This window comes from Simochromis diagramma, unplaced genomic scaffold, assembly GCF_900408965.1.
Source record: "Simochromis diagramma unplaced genomic scaffold, fSimDia1.1 OVJJ01000684.1, whole genome shotgun sequence".
Taxonomy (NCBI): Eukaryota; Metazoa; Chordata; class Actinopteri; order Cichliformes; family Cichlidae; genus Simochromis; species Simochromis diagramma.
In genome coordinates this window covers 72457-94368 of record NW_024387475.1, presented here as the reverse complement: position 1 = coordinate 94368, position 21912 = coordinate 72457, and the positions used below count along the sequence as shown (strand labels likewise).

Genomic DNA, 21912 nt, shown 5'->3' with positions numbered 1-21912 from the left:
AGAGAGGTGTGTTTCTGCAGAGCATGGACAATGGAGGATTCATAAATATCCCCCTCACAAGATGAAGGCCTGAAGTGAGGTGATGGGGGTTGGTAGAGGCCATAAAACTAGAGTGCTGAGAGGTCTGCAGCTTTGGAGATAGCTGAGACCCATGTTGACAAACAACAAAACCAACTGGTATGTTTGAATGTCTATTCTACATACATTTGGACTCTGGTCCTATGGACAATGATGGAAACAACTGGAAGAGACATTCATGACGCCCTGCAGAACTCAAACCACTCTGCAGAGAGACATGTGATGTGCACACCCGGAGGAAGCATCACCAAGATGTCGTTGAAAATGTTACTTTTTTATTTTAACTATTAAATTAACAATTCATTTGTTTGCTCATAGGATGCAGCTTACCATTGGATGAGATCAATGAGGAATGGGATAACTGCTAACACATTTGTTAAACTGTGTACTTTTTCAGTAATCTAGGGTGATTTGACATATGCTGAGTATAAAAATGTTTGCATTGAAACTGTCAGACATGAGGTATTCATAACTGGGAACTTTTCTAGCATAATTGTCAAAAGGGGGGAATGTTAGGTTTTGTATTGTTGATTGTCATTTATGCTTAGAGGTGTATAATCAATTGTGTAGTGATAGTCTGCAAACTTTGTGTGTATTAGAGAGCACTCTGGGAGCACGAGAGAGGTCGTACCTTGTTTTATTGTTTTATGGCAGGATAAACGTGGCTGTGTCTGTTTTAGGTTAAGTGCCTTTTGTTTAGATAAACTGTTTGATTTTCCAGACCAGCAGGTTAAAGGAAGTCGTTTATGGGGTCACACTCTGACCCCACACACACACACACACACCCCTACACACACACACACACACACAGTACTCTTTGTTTGTATGTAGACGTCATATGTTAATGAACCTATGCATATTCATGTAACCTCAATAAAAGAGCAGTGTTACGGGGGAATGGACGAGAGCAACTGGGGTCAAGCGAAGGAACGGCATTTGTCCGGTCTTTCCCGTGCACGAGAAACATGAAGAACTTTGCCTACTTCGTGTCTTGCTTGCTGTGTAATTATATTGTCTTCAACGTTCCAGCGAATAGGTTCAGGCTACAAACCTATCAAGGGTTATGAGGAAATATGATGAAATGTTGTGTATTAGCAGCAACTTATTGAATCATTTTCCTCAGAAACCAAACAAAATGATTGACAAACATGTTTTTACAAACTCAGTGTTGGACTTGGATCAGCAGGATAAGCTGATGTTTAAAGGCATTTGAGTCTCGCTGTATGAGAGTCCAGTTATTACTCAATATTTATGGATGATGTTCTTTCAGTGTTGCACTTTGTAGACGCTCCCTGAGCCTCACAGCCAGCTGCACATGGACCAGCTGACATTACCCAGCATTAGAGGCGGCTGTAAAAATTCATGTTCCCATTTAAATGGTTTTAATTTGAATAAAACGATGTTGATTCATTCAATCCTGAATCAATGTTTAATATAAATGTATTTTGCCAGAATCTCAGGTTAAAGCTCACAAACTATTTCAACAAGCAGCAAACAGCTAAAACAGTAAATGAGAGCAGCTAAACACACAAAGATGGAAACACAGAGCGTGGATCGTTCACTCCACGGCACGTACACGGACACGCCGTCGGGGCTGAAAGCGGACAGCTCACAGATCCTGAAGCTGCAGGTTTCATCTGTCTCCAACCAAAACTGAGTGAAGCAGCAGCAAAAGAAGATCCAAACTCTGCTTCACGTTTGATAAATATGCTCATGAATTCTCTCTGACTTTGGCTGTTCCTGCCTGCACAGCTCTCTCTCTCTCAGTGTACTCCAAGAACAGCTTCAAACATCTGTTTCTGCATCATTCACTGTTTATTAGCCACCAGTCTGCTGTTGTGTTCAGTGCTGTCGGCCTCTGACAGTAAAGCCTCATTTCTGCTGTTCCATGGAAACTTTTTAAAATGATGACAGATTACAAACTCTCAGCTGTGTCTGTAATCAAACCTCTGTAACTTTGCTTCACTTCAGCAGCATCAGCTCATGTTCACATGTTGCTTCATGGTTTTCATGGTTGATTCTCCTCATTTTTTCAAAAATGACCTCTGACAGGAAAGTCTCATTTCTGCTGCTCAACACTGAAGAAATGTAAATTTTCAAAATGATGACAAATTGGAAAACACCTAAACCCAGGAGATGTAACCCTTCTCTCTGGGGCGGAGGCAAGCGGACCACCTCTTTGATTAGAGCTGGGTCTCTAATCAAAGCAGAGATGGAACGATGCCACTTTTTATGTCCGATATCAATATGAATCCAATATAGTCGATTTTATAATCAAACCTTTTTTTAATATCTTGCTGCATTTTGTATAAGTTCATACTCAAGTTTAAAAAATCTAAACACTAAAGCTGTTCTGTTATACCTGTCTGCAAAAACACACTGCAGCCAAAACATTAGACAATACTGATCTTTGTATTTAAACTTTTTTCAGAACTTTAAATCTAAGTATTTAAAGTAATATTCAAAAGTCATTTAAATCAGTCTGATGCAGACTTCAAAAACTCTTTGGTTGTGACTAAAAGAAGTGCAACATCAGCACCAAATAATGTCTGTGAAGGTTCTCAGTCATCCAGGTCATCGTAGTCAAAGGAGCTTGCAAAGAAAAGCGTCTGGACTTCTTTAAGTTGCTTGAAGACGTTTCACCTCTCATCCGAGAAGCTTTTTCAGTTCTAAGGTCAAATGGTGGAGAGTCCCAGATATAAACCTAGTGGGAGTGACCCCCCACAGAGGGACAAAAGGACCCCCTGATGATCCTCTAATCGCCTGAGCCAAGGTGGGAAACTGGGCGTGGGTCCCAATCAGCCAGAGTTTCGGGTGTGTTCATTGTGGAACCTGGCCCCACCTTATCATGCGAATTCCTGAGGTCAGATGGCCCAGGATGTGAGTGGGCGTTAAGGCGTCTGGGAAGGGATCTCAAAACTGGATTATAGATGGCAGAGAGTTGGTGTCGTAAACCCCCGCCTCTGTTCAAAGATGGTCGCTCACAGTGGACATAGATGGCTTCTTTCACTCCTCTTTCAAACCATCTGTCCTCTCTGTCCAAAATGTGAACATTGGCATCCTCGAAAGAGTGTCCTTTATCCTTAAGATGCAGATGGACTGCTGAGTCTTGTCCTGTGGAGGTGGCTCTTCTGTGTTGTGCCATGCGCTTGTGAAGTGGCTGTTTGGTCTCTCCAATGTAGAGGTCTGGGCATTCCTCGCTGCACTGTACAGCATACACCACATTGTTAAGTTTGTGTTTTGGTGTTTTGTCTTTCGGGTGAACCAGTTTTTGTCTGAGCGTGTTGCTGGGTCTGAAATACACTGGGATGTCATGCTTGGAGAAAACTCTCCTGAGTTTCTCTGATACGCCGGCTACATAGGGGATGACAATGTTGTTGCGTCTGTCCTCCATCGCTGGTGTCTGATCTTCTTTTCTGTGCCTCTTTGCTGACTTTAAGAACGCCCATTTAGGATAGCCGCACGTTTTGAGTGCTTCCTTTACATGTGTGTGTTCCTTCTTTTTCCCTTCAGGCTTAGAGGGAACATGTTCTGCCCAGTGGTGTAGGGTCTTCTTTGAACAAAGGCGGGGGTTTACGACACCAACTGTCTGCCATCTATAATCCAGTTTTGAGATCCCTTCCCAGACGCCTTAACGCCCACTCACATCCTGGGCCATCTGACCTCAGGAATTCACATGATAAGGTGGGGCCAGGTTTCACAATGAACACACCCGAAACTCTGGCTGACTGGGACCCACACCCAGTTTCCCACCTTGGCTCAGGCGATTAGAGGATCATCAGGGGGTCCTTTTGTCCCTCTGTGGGGGGAAACTCCCACTAGGTTTATATCTGGGACTCTCCACCATTTGACCTTAGAACTGAAGAAGCTTCTCGGATGAGAGGTGAAACGTCTTCAAGCAACTTAAAGAAGTCCAGACGCTTTTCTTTGCAAGCTCCTTTGAGCACCAAATAATGTTTCTATTGAACAACTAACACAAACAGCTTGTAGAATGAAGCCTTTTATACTCACAGCTGAACAGAAACAACATCCAGAGTGGAAAACAGTGCAAATAACTGCAAACAGGCTTCATGACACTCATGTTTGATCATATTCACTCCCTGCTTTCACACAGCAACTCCAGACCTGCATTCATCTTTTCCCTCTGAACCCCCCAAACATACAAACCCTGAGCCACCACCATTGCCCTTTCACTGACTGCCCCACTCCACCATTTGACTCTTAGAACTGAAGACGCTTCTCTCATAAGAGGTGAAACATCTTCAAGGAAACTTAAAGAAGTCCAGACGCTTTTCTTTCCAAGCTTCTTAGACTACGATGACCTGGATGTCTGAGAACCTTCACAGACTGATTTTTCAAGAACAACTTGTGTCAAAAATCCCTGGCAGTGCCTCTCTGTCACACACACAAATCACTACATTTACAAATTTAATAACTTAAAAAGTAAAAAGACCACTTTTGAGCCGTGTCTTTTTGGCCGTAAAGAATACCAAAAGAACCGGAATTTAATAACATTAAAACCAAACAATAAATGAGCAAAGTAGTGCATGATAAATATAGATGACAAATACAAAGTGCAATATAGAAACACTGGGTAAAAAGAAATGAACAATTAAAAAGGAGGATAAAAGATGTGAGCAGTAGTTAAACAGTAGAAATAAATATATAATAAACAAACAAAAATAGATAATAAATGAAAGCCAGGTCTGAAAGGTGAGTTTGGCTTTAAAAGCATGAAAACACACCGCTGTCTTCAGGAAGGCTGCTCCAGTAACAGAAAGTCATCTACATGTGGGTTTAGTTCTGACTTTAGGGACAAGTAAAAAAATAAAATAAAAACATCTATCCAGACAACCTGACAGTCAAAAATATAAACTCAGGAACTTAAAAGGAAAATTGTGCTGACTTTGAACTTCCGCATCAAGATAAACTTACAGATTTAAGAGTCAAAAAGTGTCAAAAAGTCTGTATCCTTACCCGAGAGTTTCAAGTTTACAGTCAGGACTCTTTAGTCCAACACACAGCAAATCCAATTCTGAATCCTGCAGTTTGTTCGAGCTCAGGTCCAGGTCTCTCAGATGATTGGATGGGGAGCTGAGAATTTCAGACAAAGCTTCAAAGCTTCTTTTTGAGAGTTTACAATCTCTCAGCCTGAGGAAGAATAACAATGGAGACATATTATTTTATTCATCTAGCATTATTAAACATATTTGTTCATAGATTCACTTACAGCACTTTCTTGGAGGCTTTGACCACTGGCAGCAGCTTCAAAAATGCCTTCTCTGAACGGGAGTATTTCTTCAGGTCGAACTCATCCAGATCTGATGACAGTAAGATGAAGACCAGAGCCGACCACTGAGCAGGAGACAGTTGATCTGTGGAGAGATGTCCTGATCTCAGGGACTGTTGGATCTCCTCCACTAGAGAACGATCATCCAGTTCATTCAGACAGTGGAACAGGTTGATGCTTTTCTCTGCAGACAGTTTCCCACTGAGCTTCTTCTTGATGTAGTGAACTGTTTCCTGATTGGTCTGTGAGCTACTTCCTGTCTGTGTCAGCATGCATAGGAGATCCTGATTGGTCTGCAGTGAAAGACCCAGGAGGAAGCGGAGGAACAAGTCCAGGTGTCCATTTGGACTCTCTAAGGCTTTGTCCACAGCACTCTGGTAGAAGTCTTTTACAGTAAGTGTTTTCTGGAAGATTTTAAAGAGAGGAGATTGTTTCTTAAGCAGGTTGACTCCAGAGTTGATGAAGGTCAGATAGACATGAAGAGCAGCAAAGAACTCCTGAATGCTCAGATGGACGAAACAGTAAACAACGTTGTTGAACATGTGGCACTCATCAGCTTTAAAGATCTGTGTGAACACTCCTGAGTACACTGAGGCTGCTCTGATATTGATGCCACACTCTGTCAGGTCTGATTCATAGAAGATCAGGTTTCCTTTCTGCAGCTGATCAAAGGCCAGTTTTCCCAGAGACTCAATGATCTTCCTGCATGAATCTGTCTCAGCTCCTCCATCATACTTGATGTCCTTCGTTTTTAGGTGAAATAGCACAAGGCGTAGGTAGAGCTCTGTGAGAGTCTTAGGCAGATCTTCGCTCTCTTTGTTCTTCATGACAAACTCCAGAACTGTAGCAGTGATCCAGCAGAAGACTGGGATGTGGCACATGATGTGGAGGCTTCGTGATGTCTTGATGTGGGAGATGATGCTGCTGGCCTGCTCCGAATCTCCGAATCTCTTCCTGAAGTACTCCTCCTTCTGTGGGTCAGTGAACCCTCTGACTTCTGTCACCATGTCAACAATGTCACGAAGGATCTTATTGGCTGCCGTGGGTCGTGTGGTTATCCAGAGGCGAGCAGAGGGAAGCAGTTCCCCCCTGATGAGGTTTATCAGCAGCACATCCACTGAGGTGGACTTTCTAGGGTCAGTCAGGATTGTAGTTTTGTGGAAGTCCAGAGGAGGTCGACACTCATCCAGACCATCAAAGATGAACACAACCTGGAAGTCTTCAAAGATGCAGATTCCTGCTTCTTTGGTTTCAGTAAAGAAGTGATGAACAAGTTCCACCAAGCTGAACTTTTCCTCTTTCAGCAGATTCAGCTTTCTGAAAGTGAATGGAAACATGAACTGGATGTCCTGGTTGGCTTTGTCTTCAGCCCAGTCCAGAGTGAACTTCTGTGTTAGGACTGTTTTCCAATTGCCAGCCACTCCCATTGTCAGCACTGTTCTGATTGGTTTATCTCTTCCAGGTGGGAGTTTAAAGATGTCTTCTTGTCTGATGGTTGTTTCTGGTCTGTCTGGTTTCCTGGATGCTGTTTCAATCTGTCTGACCTCATGTTCGTCATTGACCTCTGCAGTCCCTCCCTCTGTGATGTAGAGCTCTGTGTAGATCTGACTCAGGAGGGTCGGGTCTCCTGTTGTAGAAATCCCCTCAAGCACACACTGGAACTTCTGCTTCAGGTCTGACTTGAGTTTGAGCTGACACTCAGTGAGAATCTCTGCATGAATAAACAGCAAATGACACAAATGAGAAAACTGCATTCTGGTTACTGTGGTTATGTGTTCAGTTCACTGGACTCTTGGTGTCATGATCCTGGTGAGTCTGAGTAACTTTCCACAGCATCAGCTCTCCTCCCCTGGGTGGAGCCCTCCTCACTCCTCCCTGCTCCTCACCTGTTGCCAATTACTCCGGCAGTATTCATGAGCAGCACTCACAATGAACCTTCTCCAGATTGTGTGCTTACCACAGTCAGTTCTCTGCCTCACATTTTTTCTTGTGCTCCTCAGCTTGTTTCGCGTAACCCTCTTTTCCTGTTCCCTAGTCGGCACCTGGATATATCTTCCAACTCTCGCCATAAGTCACGCCTCAGGATTCTGCCCTGCCACTGCTGGGAAAACTCACTCTTGCAAACTGCCATCCTCAGCTGCCTGCCTCCCTATGCACCCACATCTCACTCTGTACCCAGATTTAATTCATCTCCTCCTCCAGCTGATCTCCACCTGCAGCCACGTAACACCTCTTAGTTTTTAAATCTTGGACTCATTCACTACACTGTGGACCACTCTGATTATTATCTCCTTTGTTCCAGTGATCCTGGATAGTTTCTATTCGCCCGATTCTGCCCCTGTTGTTCCTTTGACCTGCCTCAGCTTATGTTCTGGCCTCAGCTCTGCACTTCTCATAATACCTCGCTTGCTGTTTAATTTAGCCGTGATTCAGCTTTCTCCGTCGAGAAATCTAGTAAAATACATTTCTGTTAAAAGTCACTCAGCCTCCGTTTTTTGGTTCTGTGCTTGACTCCATTCCTTTTCATGAGCCATTGAGCCCTGACACTTGGGTTATAACTGAGGGCAGGTTTTATAGAGACACATTTGATTTAATTGTGTTTATTTATACAGCACCAAATCAATACTAGCAACATTTCACATATTACATAAACAACACTATGGAGCCAGTAATGAATAAATATGTAGAATAAATGAAAGAATTTCAAGTAAAAAAGTTTTTTTTTTAATTCCTCCAAATAACAACAACAGTCACCCCAATGTGCTTTATATTGTAAGGTAAAGAACCTACAATAATACAACAGAAAAACTCCAAATATCTTTTTGGAGCCTGAAAACTGAAGGCTCTGCCTCCCATTCTACTTTTAAATACTCTGTGAACAACAAGTAGGCTTGCAGAGCGAGAGCGAAGTGCTCTAATAGGGTGATATGGTACTACAAGGTCATTAAGATAAGATGGGGCCTGATTATTTAAGACCTTGTATGTGAGGAGCAGGATTTTGAATTCAATTCTGGATTTAACAGGAAGCCGATACAGGAGAAATCTGCTCTCTCTTTCTAGTCCCTGTCAGGACTCTTGCTGCAGCATTTTGGATTAACTGAAGGCTTTTCAGCGAGTTTTTTGGACTTCCTGATAATAATGAATTACAGTAGTCCAGCCTGGAAGTAATAAATGCATGAACTAGTTTTTCAGCGTCACTCTGAGACAGGATATTTCTAACTTTAGAGATGTTGCACAAATGGAAGAAAGCAGTCTTACATATTTGTTTAATATGTGCGTTGAAGGACATGTCCTGGTCAAAAATGACTCCAAGGTTCCTCACAGTGTTACTGGAGGCCAAGGTAAAGCCATCCAGAGTAAGAATCTGGTTAGATACCATATTTCTAAGCTTTTCAGGGCCGAGTACAATAACCTCAGTTTGATGTGAATTAAGAAGCAGAAAGTTAGCGGTCATCCAGGTCTTTATGTCTTTAAGACATTCCTGCAGTTTAACTAATTGGTGTGTGTTATCTGGCTTCATGGACAGATAGAGCTGGGTGTCATCTGCATAGCAGTGTAAATGTATGCTATGTTTTCTAATGATGCTGCCTAAGGGAAGCATGGTAATGGGAGCGTTGCCAGCAGAAGGCTGAAGTGGAACCTCCCAGAAAGCTGCAGAAGAAAAAACGTGAGCTGAAATGGTGGATTTCAGTCAAACAAGGAGAACTGTGGCTTTCCTCAAACTTTTGACCAATCACCTTAGTGTCCTGTTTATCAACCATAATAAAAAGCATTTACTGTCTGGGCATTTTTTTTGTTTGGGTCTCCAAACAGCAGAAAGAAATGGCAGCCATTTTTTTTAAACTTTACCTTCAACTAGTAAATAGATTTAAGAAAAAGCACTTTGTGTCATGGTCCCTGTGCCCCGCTGGTCGATCCTCTATTGTGCAATATGTTTGTGGTTTGTTTGCTCTCTCTCACTCTCTCTCTCGCCGCGGCGACGCTCATTGCGGGCTCCCGCTGCTGGCCCACACACCTGCTCATCACCGCACCGGCCGCTGATCCCAGCTGATTACTGCACTACTTAGATGGCGAGTCTGCACTAGTCTTCGCTGGATCGTTGAGCTATCAGTATCGTTTTTTTGGAACCCGATTCTGAGAGGAGTGATTGAGGAGGAACATTTGTACAGAAAGTGTGGAGCACCCTTCTCCCAACCCTGTTTCCCACGGACCCTGGCGACCCGGACCCGTTTCCCCTGCACGTTGTATGTAGCCACTTGGTGAATGTGTTCACTGTAAATAAACGCACTGTTCTTCGCTTAAAGGAATACCCTTGCCTGCGCCTGAGTCTCTTTCGGAAACCCTATCACTTTGATCATATTTGTGACGTGTCATTTATGTTGATAAAACAGCTCTAAAACCAATCTGACAATATAAATCTGTAAAATGGGCTGAAAACCTGCTGCTGCTCCCATTTTAATCAAACCAACCCAGAGAGCAGATATTCATGTGTACACAGGAGGTTATTTGTGCAGATACATAAAACACATATAAACTGTAGGCTTTCTGCAGTCTCTCACTCCTGAAAGTGTTGGCAAGTGTTTTGGATTTATTATTTATATGGATGCTTATGGCACCTGTGTAATGTTAACAAATTTCCCACGTGTGGGACTAATAAAGGTTATCTTATCTTATCTTAACTAATGTTTTTATTGTTTAAGTGTTTTTTGTTTAGTCATTCCCTGACTTACCTTTGGGTTCTGGGATGGTTTTATTTAAATTCTCCAACAGATCATTCCTGTTTAACCTCCCCAAAATATTTTTAGTGACTTCAAAAGTGTTGATAGCGTAGGTATCAAACATCAGATCCACTATGTCCATCCTCTTTGCATTCTCCAGTTTGCTCACTGGGATTGCTGGTAAACCTTCTACAGACCCATTCTTCAGATGCCACGTGATTTTTTCAAAGTCATCACGTCCCAAATTCTCCAAAGTCCCCAGAAGGATTTCTTTAGGTGTCGTCATCTTTTACCCTGTAAGGATCCGATAAACAAAGACTGTAACAACAGCTGGAGAGGTAATTGTCTGATTTATCGGAATTTAACTTGATTCTAACAGCAGTTCATCACTACCACTGTGACCAGGAGATATTTTATTTTGTATTCTTATGATCACAGTTATAATCAGAAGTATCAACCATTAATCATTTACCATTGTTGAACCAGTTGACAGAATAATCTTTGAATCACATCTAGGTTATTTTGACTAGAATATTAATCTACACAGATTATCAGTACTTTAATTAGTCTACTGTTGTTCTGTACTATTCTTGTTATTTGCTTAAAGCTGTTTCACAGTTCTGTAACCACTCAGAAGCTTGTGGGTCCTGTTGGACCCTGCCTTAGTTCTGCGTTCAGTTCTGCACGTACGCCGGCCTGTAACAACACACACTTAATAAGAACAGAAAGGTCGTCTTAGGACAGTCTCTCTGAGAGCTGCACTATTACAAAATGCACAATGTATTACACACTTGTTTTTCTCTAAAGTAGCAGTTCATGTCCATATTAGGTAAACTCTCTGAACAGGCCCAAACTGTTATCATGTCCAGTAATAGCTAACTGTGAGGGCGTCTCAAGACAAGGCCCCTACATGGTCCCTGTTTGACATACACACACAATAGACACGAATAGAGATACACACCACACACACACACATCTGGAGGCCATATCGGGGAACTTTCTGAGTTCCCCCTGACTGATACCGATCATGTGACTTGACATCATCATTGTAATAAAACCCTTGTGAAGAAACTGTTCGGGGGAGATCAGCGCTTAGAGCCTTGTACTGCTCATCTTCCCCATATGTACATATGTATAATAAAAATCACTATTCTGACATTCACTAAGAACATGCAGCCGTAGTCTCTTCCTCAAAATCCGAACCATGACAAAGTCCCAAAGTCCCCAGAAGGATTTCTTTAGGTGTCGTCATCTTTTACCCTGTAAGGATCCGATAAACAAAGACTGTAACAACAGCTGGAGAGGTAATTGTCTGATTTATCGAATTTTAACTTGATTCTAACAGCAGTTCATCACTACCACCAATAAATTTCCTAAGGCTCAGAATGCAACAAAATTGCATATAAAGAAGCACATAGAGAAGTATCCAAGTACACTTTGCTACAATATAGAAACAAACCATTATAAATAAAGAAAATATATAAAACTAAATCTATACCTACACGTCAAATGTTTTAGGAACTGCCAATTTTTCCAGTGTTTTTGTCCGGTTTGGCGAAGCCGTGTGGTAAAATTGATCAAAGGACCCTTTATGCAGGCAGCTCAGATGCAAGTGAGTTTATTCATCACATGGTGATACAAACAGAAATGGCGAAGGTGAGCATGGGATCAAAGATGAACCGCAAACTGGAAGTCTTTTTGTCCCCAAAGATGAAGAATTCCGCGGCTGCTTTGGTTTCAGTAAAGAAGTGATGAACAAGTTCCACCAAGCTGAACTTTTCCTCTTTCACAAGCAGATTCAGCTTCTGAAAGTGAAGGAACATGAACTGGATGTCCTGGTTGGCTTTGTCTTCAGCCCAGTCCAGGGTGAACTTCTGGTGTTAGGACTGTTTTCCCATGCCAGCCACTCCCATTGTCAGCACTGTTCTGATTGGTTTTATCTCTTCCAGGTGGGAGTTTAAAGATGTCTTCTTGTCTGATGGTTGTTTCTGGTCTGTCGGGTTTCCTGGGCTGTTTCAATCTGTCTGACCTCATGTTCGTCATTGACCCTGCAGTCCCTCCCCCTGTGATGTAGAGCTCTGTGTAGAATCTGACTCAGGAGGGTCGGGTTTTCCTGTTGTAGAATCCCCTCGAACACAACCTGGAACTTGTGCGTCAGGTTTGACTTGAGTTGATGGCTGACACTCAGTGAGAATCTCTGCATGAATAAACCAAATGACACAAATGAGAAAACTTGCATTCTGGTTATGTGGTATAGTTTTCAGTTCACTGGACTCTTGGGTGTCATGATCGGTGAGTCGGAGTAACTTTCCACAGCATCAGCTCTCCTCCCCTGGGTGGAGCCCTCCTCACTCCTCCCTGCTCCTCACCTGTTGCCCATTACCCGGCAGTATTATGAGCAGCACTCACAATGAACCTTCTCCAGATTGTTGCTTACCACAGTCAGTTTCTGCCTCACATTTTTTTCTTGTGCTCCTCAGCTGTTTCCGTAACCCTCTTTTCCTGTTCCCTAGTCGGCACCTGGAATAATCTTCCAACTCTCGCCATAAGTCACGCCTCAGGATTCTGGCCGCCACTGCTGGGAAAACTCACTCTTGCAAACTGCCATCCTCACTGCTGCCTCCCTATGCACAACCAAATCTCCCTGTACCCAGATAATTCATCTGCCTCCCAGCTGATCTCCACCGGCAGCCACGTAACACCTGTTAGTTTTTAAATCTTGGACTCATTCACTACACTGTGGACCACTCTGATTATTATCTCCTTTGTTCCAGTGATCGTGGATAGTTTCTATTCGCCCGATTCTGCCCCGTTTGTTCCTCCTTTGACCTGCCTCAGCTTATGTTCTGGCCTCAGCTCTGCACTTCTCATAATACCTCGGCTTGCTGTGTTAATTTAGCCGTGATTCAGCTTTCTCCCGTCGAGAAATCTAGTAAAATACATTTTTTAAAAGTCACTCAGCCTCCGTTTTTTGGTTCTGTGCTGACTCCATTCCTTTATGGAGCATGAGCCCTGACACTTGGGTTATAACTGTGAGGGCAGGTTTTATAGAGAACATTTGATTTAATTGTGTTTATTTATACAGCACCAAATCAATACTAGCAAATTTCACATATTACATAAACAACACTATGGAGCCAGTAATGAATAAAATAGTAGAATAAATGAAGAGATTCAGTAAAAAAAGTTTTTTTTTAATCCTCCAAATAACAACAACAGCACCCCCATGTGCTTATATTGTAGGTAAAGAACCTACAATAAACGAACAAGAAAAACCCAAATATCTTTGGGGCCTGAAAACGGGAGGCTCTGCCTCCCATTTACTTTAAATACTCTGTGAACAACAAGTGAGCTTGCAGAGCGAGAGCGAAGTGCTCTAATAGGGTGATATGGTACACAAGTCATTAAGATAAGATGGGCCTGATATTTAAGACCTTGTATGTGAGGAGCAGGTATTTGAATTCATTCTGGATTAACAGGAAGCCGATACAGGAGAAATCTGCTCTCTCTTTCTAGTCCCTTCAGGACTTCTTGCTGCAGCATTTTGGATTAACTGAAGGCTTTCAGCGAGTTTTTTGGACTTCCTGATAATAATGATACAGTAGTCCAGCCTGGAAGTAATAAATGCATGAACAGTTTTTTCAGCGTCACTCTGAGACAGGATATTTCAACTTTAGAGATGTTTGCAAAAATGGAAGAAAGCAGTCTTAAATATTTGTTTAATATGTGGCAGTTGAAGAAAGTCCTGGTCAAAAATGATCCAAGGTTCACAGTGTTACTGGAGGCCAAGGTAAAGCCATCCAGAGTAAGAAGCTGTTAGATACCATATTTCTAAGCTTTTCAGGGCGAGTACAATAACCTCAGTTTGATGTGAATTAAGAAGCAGAAAGTTAGCGGTCCCAGGTCTTATGGTCTTTAAGACATTCCTGCAGTTAACTAATTGGTGTGTGTTTCTGGCTTCATGGACAGATAGAGCTGGGTGTCACTGCATAGCAGTGTAAATGTATGCTATGTTTTCTAATGATGCGGCCAAGGGAAGCATGGTAATGGGAGCGTTGCCAGCAGAAGGCGTGAAGTGGAACCCCCCCGAAAGCGCAGAAGAAAAAACGTGAGCTGAAATGGTGGATTTCAGTCAAACAAGGAGAACTGTGGCTTCCTCAAACTTTGGACCATCACCTTAGTGTCCTGTTTTCAACCATAATAAAAACATTTACTGTCTGGGCATTTTTTTGTTTGGGTCTCCAAACAGCAGAAAGGAATAGGCAGCCATTGTTTTTAAACTTTACCTTCAACTAAAAGTGTTAAATAGATTTTATGTAGAATGAAGCCTTTTATACTCACAGCTGAACAGAAACAAACATCCAGAGTGGAAAACAGTGCAAATAACTGCAAACAGGCTTCATGACACTCATGTTTGATCAGATTCACTCCCTGCTCTCACACACAACTCCAGACCTGCATTCATCTTTTCCCTCTGAACCCCCCAAACATATACAAACCCTGAGCCACCACCATTGCCCTTTCACTGACTGCCCCACTCCACCATTGACTCTTAGACAATGAAGACGCTTCTCTCATAAGAGTGTGAACATCTTCAAGGAAACTTAAAGAGTCCAGACGCTTTTCTTCCAAGCTTCTTAGACTACGATGGACCTGGATGTCTGAGAACCTTCACAGACTGATTTTACAAGAACAACTTGTGTCAAAAATCCCTAGCAGTGCCTCTCTGTCACACACACACAAATCACTACAGTTACAAATTTAATAACTTAAAAAGTAAAAAGACCACTTTTGAGCCGTGTCTTTTTGGCCGTAAAGAATACCAAAAGAACCGGAATTTAATAACATTAAAACCAAACAATAAATGAGCAAAGTAGTGCATGATAAATATAGATGACAAATACAAAGTCCAATATAGAAACACTGGGTAAAAAGAAATGAACAATTAAAAAGGAGGATAAAAGATGTGAGCAGTAGTTAAACAGTAGAAATAAATATATAATAAACAAACAAAAATAGATAATAAATGAAAGCCAGGTCAGAAAGGTGAGTTTGGCTTTAAAAGCATGAAAACACACTGCTGTCTTCAGGAAGGCTGCTCCAGTAACAGAAAGTCATCTACATGTGGGTTTAGTTCTGACTTTAGGGACAAGTAAAAAAATAAAATAAAATAAAACATCTGTCCAGACAACCTGACAGTCAAAAATATAAACTCAGGAACTTAAAAGGAAAATTGTGCTAACTTTGAACGTCCGCATCAAGATAAACTTACAGATTTAAGAGTCAAAAAGTGTCAAAAAGTCTGTATCCTTACCTGAGAGTTTCAAGTTTACAGTCAGGACTCTTTAGTCCAACACACAGCAAATCCAATTCTGAATCCTGCAGGTAGTTCGAGCTCAGGTCCAGCTCTCTCAGATGATTGGATGGGGAGCTGAGAATTTCAGACAAAGCTTCAAAGCTTCTTTTTGAGAGTGCACAACGACTCAGCCTGAGGAAGAATAACAATGGAGACATATTATTTTATTCATCTATCATTATTAAACATATTTGTTCATAGATTCACTTACAGCACTTTCTTGGATGCTTTGACCACTGGCAGCAGCTTCAAAAATGCCTTCTCTGAACGGGAGTATTTCTCCAGGTCGAACTCATCCAGATCTGATGACAGTAAGATGAAGACCAGAGCCGACCACTGAGCAGGAGACAGTTGATATGTGGAGAGACGTCCTGAACTCAGGGACTGTTGGATCTCCTCCACTAGAGAACGATCATCCAGTTCATTCAGACAGTGGAACAGGTTGATGCTTTTCTCTGCAGGCAGTTTCCCACTGAGCTTCTTCTTGATGTAGTGAACTGTTTCCTGATTGGTCTGTGAGCTACTTCCTGTCTGTGTCAGCATGCATAGGAGATCCTGATTGGTCTGCAGTGAAAGACCCAGGAGGAAGCGGAGGAACAAGTCCAGGTGTCCATTTGGACTCTCTAAGGCTTTGTCCACAGCACTCTGGTAGAACTCTTTTACAGTAAGTGTTTTCTGGAAGATTTTAAAGAGAGGAGATTGTTTCTTAAGCAGGTTGACTCCAGAGTTGATGAAGGTCAGATAGACATGAAGAGCAGCAAAGAACTCCTGAATGCTCAGATGGACGAAACAGTAAACAACGTGTTGAACATGTGACACTCATCAGCTTTAAAGATCTGTGTGAACACTCCTGAGTACACTGAGGCTGCTCTGATATCGATGCCACACTCTGTCAGGTCTGATTCATAGAAGATCAGGTTTCCTTTCTGCAGCTGATCAAAGGCCAGTTTTCCCAGAGACTCAATGATCTTCCTGCACTGACTCTGTCTCAGCTCCTCCATCATACTTGATGTCCTTCGTTTTTAGGTGAAATAGTACAAGGCGTAGGTAGAGCTCTGTGAGAGTCTTAGGCAGATCTTCGCTCTCTTTGTTCTTCATGACAAACTCCAGAACTGTAGCAGTGATCCAGCAGAAGACTGGGATGTGGCACATGATGTGGAGGCTTCGTGATGTCTTGATGTGGGAGATGATGCTGCTGGCCTGCTCCGAATCTCCGAATCTCTTCCTGAAGTACTCCTCCTTCTGTGGGTCAGTGAACCCTCTGACTTCTGTCACCATGTCAACAATGTCACGAAGGATCTTATTGGCTGCCGTGGGTCGTGTGGTTATCCAGAGGCGAGCAGAGGGAAGCAGTTCCCCCCTGATGAGGTTTATCAGCAGCACATCCACTGAGGTGGACTTTCTAGGGTCAGTCAGGATTGTAGTTTTGTGGAAGTCCAGAGGAGGTCGACACTCATCCAGACCATCAAAGATGAACACAACCTGGAAGTCTTCAAAGATGCAGATTCCTGCTTCTTTGGTTTCAGTAAAGAAGTGATGAACAAGTTCCACCAAGCTGAACTTTTCCTCTTTCAGCAGATTCAGCTCTCTGAAAGTGAATGGAAACATGAACTGGATGTCCTGGTTGGCTTTGTCTTCAGCCCAGTCCAGGGTGAACTTCTGTGTTAGGACTGTTTTCCCAATGCCAGCCACTCCCATTGTCAGCACTGTTCTGATTGGTTTATCTCTTCCAGGTGGGAGTTTAAAGATGTCTTCTTGTCTGATGGTTGTTTCTGGTCTGTCTGGTTTCCTGGATGCTGTTTCAATCTGTCTGACCTCATGTTCATCATTGACCTCTGCAGTCCCTCCCTCTGTGATGTAGAGCTCTGTGTAGATCTGACTCAGGAGGGTCGGGTTTTCTGTTGTAGAAATCCCCTCGAGCACACACTGGAACTTCTGCTTCAGGTCTGACTTGAGTTTGAGCTGACACTCAGTGAGAATCTCTGCATGAATAAACAGCAAATGACACAAATGAGAAAACTGCATTCTGGTTACTGTGGTTATGTGTTCAGTTCACTGGACTCTTGGTGTCATGATCCGGGTGAGTCTGAGTAACTTTCCACAGCATCAGCTCTCCTCCCCTGGGTGGAGCCCTCCTCACTCCTCCCTGCTCCTCACCTGTTGCCAATTACTCCGGCAGTATTTATGAGCAGCACTCACAATGAACCTTCTCCAGATTGTCTGCTTACCACAGTCAGTTCTCTGCCTCACATTTTGTCTTGTGCTCCTCAGCATGTTTCGCGTAACCCTCTTTTCCTGTTCCCTAGTCGGCACCTGGATATATCTTCCAACTCTTGCCATAAGTCACGCCTCAGGATTCTGGCCTGCCACTGCTGGGAAAACTCACTCTTGCAAACTGCCATCCTCACCTGCCTGCCTCCCTATGCACCCACATCTCACTCTGTACCCAGATTTAATTCATCTCCTCCTCCAGCTGATCTCCACCTGCAGCCACGTAACACCTGTTAGTTTTTAAATCTTGGACTCATTCACTACACTGTGGACCACTCTGATTATTATCTCCTTTGTTCCAGTGATCGTGGATAGTTTCTATTCGCCCGATTCTGCCCCTGTTGTTCCTTTGACCTGCCTCAGCTTATGTTCTGGCCTCAGCTCTGCACTTCTCATAATACCTCGCTTGCTGTTGAATTTAGCCGTGATTCAGCTTTCTCCATCGAGAAATCTAGTAAAATACATTTATTTTAAAAGTCACTCAGCCTCCGTTCTTTGGTTCTGTGCTTGACTCCATTCCTTTTCATGAGCCATTGAGCCCTGACACTTGGGTTATAACTGAGGGCAGGTTTTATAGAGACACATTTGATTTAATTGTGTTTATTTATACAGCACCAAATCAATACTAGCAACATTTCACATATTACATAAACAACACTATGGAGCCAGTAATGAATAAATATGTAGAATAAATGAAAGAATTTCAAGTATAAAAGTTTTCTTTTTAATTCCTCCAAATAACAACAACAGTCACCCCAATGTGCTTTATATTGTAAGATAAAGAACCTACAATAATACAACAGAAAAAAACCCCAACTATCTTTTTGGGTCCTGAAAACTGAAGGCTCTGCCTCCCATTCTACTTTTAAATACTCTGTGAATAACAAGTAGGCCTGCAGAGCGAGAGCGAAGTGCTCTAATAGGGGGATATGGTACTACAAGGTCATTAAGATAAGATGGGGCCTGATTATTTAAGACCTTGTATGTGAGGAGCAGGATTTTGAATTCTGGATTTAACAGGAAGCCAATGAAGGGAAGCCGATACAGGAGAAATATGCTCTCTCTTTCTAGTCCCTGTCAGGACTCTTGCTGCAGCATTTTGGATTAACTGAAGGCTTTTCAGCGAGTTTTTTGGACTTCCTGATAATAATGAATTACAGTAGTCCAGCCTGGAAGTAATAAATGCATGAACTAGTTTTTCAGCGTCACTCTGAGACAGGATATTTCTAACTTTAGAGATGTTGCACAAATGGAAGAAAGCAGTCTTACATGTTTGTTTAATATGTGCATTGAAACATGTCCTGGTCAAAAATGACTCCAAGGTTCCTCACAGTGTTACTGGAGGCCAAGGTAATGCCATCCAGAGTAAGAATCTGCTTAGATACTATATTTCTAAGATTTTCAGGGCCGAGTACAATAACCTCAGTTTGATGTGAATTAAGAAGCAGAAAGTTAGCGGCCATCCAGGTCTTTATGTCTTTAAGACATTCCTGCAGTTTAACTAATTGGTGCGTGTTATCTGGCTTCATGGACAGATAGAGCTGGGTGTCATCTGCATAGCAGTGTAAATGTATGCTATGTCTTCTAATGATGCTGCCTAAGGGAAGCATGGTAATGGGAGCGTTGCCAGCAGAAGGCTGAAGTGGAATCTCCCAGAAAGCTGCAGAAGAAAAAACGTGAGCTGAAATGGTGGATTTCAGTCATATAAGGAGAACTGTGGCTTTCCTCAAACTTTTGACCAATCACCTTAGTGTCCTGTTTATCAACCATAATAAAAAGCATTTACTGTGTGGGCATTTTTTTCTTTGGGTCTCCAAACAGCAGAAAGGAATGGCAGCCATTTTTTTTTTAACTTTACCTTCAACTAGTAAATAGATTTAACAAAAAGCACTTTGTGTCATGGTCCCTGTGCCCCTGCTGGTCGATCCTCTATTGTGCAATATGTTTGTGGTTTGTTTGCTCTCTCTCACTCTCTCTCTCGCCGCGGCGACGCTCATTGCGGGCTCCCGCTGCTGGCCCACACACCTGCTCATCATCGCACCGGCCGCTGATCCCAGCTGATAACTGCACTACTTACATGGCGAGTCTGCACTAGTCTTCGCTGGATCGTTGAGCTATCAGTATCGTTTTTTTGGATTCTGAGAGGAGTGATTGAGGAGGAACATTTGTACAGAAAGTGTGGAGCACCCTTCTCCCAACCCTGTTTCCCACGGACCCTGGCGACACGGACCCGTTTCCCCTGCACGTTGTATGTAGCCACTTGGTGAATGTGTTCACTGTAAATAAACGCACTGTTCTTCGCTTAAAGGAATACCCTGGCCTGCGCCTGAGTCTCTTTCGGAAACCCTATCACTTTGATCATATTTGTGACGTGTCCCAAACTGTTGTTGTCGCCTCATTTATGTTGATAAAACAGCTCTAAAACCAATCTGACAATATAAATCTGTAAAATGGGCTGAAAACCTGCTGCTGCTCCCATTTTAATCAAACCAACCCAGAGAGCAGATATTCATGTGTGTACACAGGAGGTTATTTGTGCAGATACATAAAACACATATAAACTGTAGGCTTTCTGCAGTCTCTCACTCCTGAAAGTGTTGGCAAGTGTTTTGGATTTATTATTTATATGGATGCTTATGGCACCTGTGTAATGTTAACTAATGTTTTTATTGTTTATGTGTTTTTTGTTTAGTCATTCCCTGACTTACCTTTGGGTTCTGGGATGGTTTTATTTAAATTCTCCAACAGATCATTCCTGTTTAACCTCCCCAAAAGATTTTTAGTGACTTCAAAAGTGTTGATAGCGTAGGTATCAAACATCAGATCCACTATGTTGTCCTCTCTTGCATTCTCCAGTTTCACTCACTGGGATTGCTGGTAAACCTTCTACAGACCCTTCTTCAGATGCCACTTTTCTTCAAAGTCATCACGTCCCAAATTCTCCAAAGTCCCCAGAAGGATTTCTTTAGGTGTCGTCATCTTTTACCCTGTAAGGATCCGATAAACAAAGACTGTAACAACAGCTGGAGAGGTAATTGTCTGATTTATCGGAATTTAACTTGATTCTAACAGCAGTTCATCACTACCACCAATAAATTTCTAAGGCTCAGAATGCAACAAAATTGCATATAAAGAAGCACATAGAGAAGTATCCAAGTAACACTTTGCTACAATATAAAACAAACTATTATAAATAAAGAAAATATATAAACTAAATCTATACACTACCCGTCAAATGTTTTAGAACTGCCCAATTTTTCCAGTGTTTTTGTCACGGTTTGCGAGCCGTGTGTAAATTATCAAAGGACCCTTTATGCAGGCAGCTCAGATGCAAGTGAGTTTATTCATCACATGGTGATACAAACAGAAATGGAGAAGGTGAGCATGGAAACTAAGCAAAAACCTAAAAACTAATAGTACACGAATATGAAGAAGTACACGAAGGGAAGACGAAAACACGGAACACAAGGGGTGGGAGCAAAGCACCACAACACATCACTATATAGACAGTTACACAGAGGGAGACACAGAAGGCAACAACACAGGGCGGAAGAAATGGACAGAGAAGAATAAACACAGAACAGAGTGCACAGAGAAACAAGGGGGGCAGGGAATCAAAACCTAGGAAGCATAGAATAACTCACAAACTACACTGACATAACACAAAAATCACAAAGAACTGAAACCACTAGATCAGGAGACCCAGGACCCAGGACCCTGACAGATACGCAGACGAACCAGCAACTAACAGAGGCAAACACAAGGCTTAAATACACAGAGGGATAACGAGGGAATGAGACACAGAAGGAAGACACATCTGGGAGTGATTGACAAGACGAGACAGAGGAAACGCAAACTAAACACACTGACATGACACGGACCTTCACAACAAAGCAGGAAATACATAGACTGAACTTAGAGGTACAACAAAACACAGAACCAAAACGTAAGAATAAACAAAGATACATCATGAAATCAAAGATTAACAATACAAAACAGAAAACACTGAGTCACAGACCCAGGATCGTGACAGTTTTATTGAAAATATCCTTTTTATTTCTCATTGCACTCTGAAATGAAAGCATAGTACAAATAAGCAGTTGGAGTTAAAAATAAATCATGAAACACATTTATAGACCAAAGTTTATTCTAAACCTTTGACTGAACACACCCGTGGCTTCTGTCTATAATAGAAATCA

General features: G+C 42.4%; 1 protein-coding gene across 1 annotated transcript in view; it reads right to left on the bottom strand.

The window, feature by feature from the left end:
• The window catches only part of LOC120723590 (ribonuclease inhibitor-like), a 37725-nt gene extending 21185 nt beyond the window's left edge, over positions 1 to 16540 (bottom strand). The window contains exons 1-4 of the mRNA XM_040015120.1: positions 16481 to 16540; positions 15654 to 15925; positions 15401 to 15574; positions 5056 to 5229 (exon numbers count right to left, since the gene is read on the bottom strand). Coding sequence (XP_039871054.1) covers positions 5056 to 5229; positions 15401 to 15574; positions 15654 to 15925; positions 16481 to 16540 — 680 coding nt within the window. The remainder of the gene's footprint in view (positions 1 to 5055; positions 5230 to 15400; positions 15575 to 15653; positions 15926 to 16480) is intronic.
• Between the last annotated feature and the right edge of the window lie 5372 nt (positions 16541 to 21912).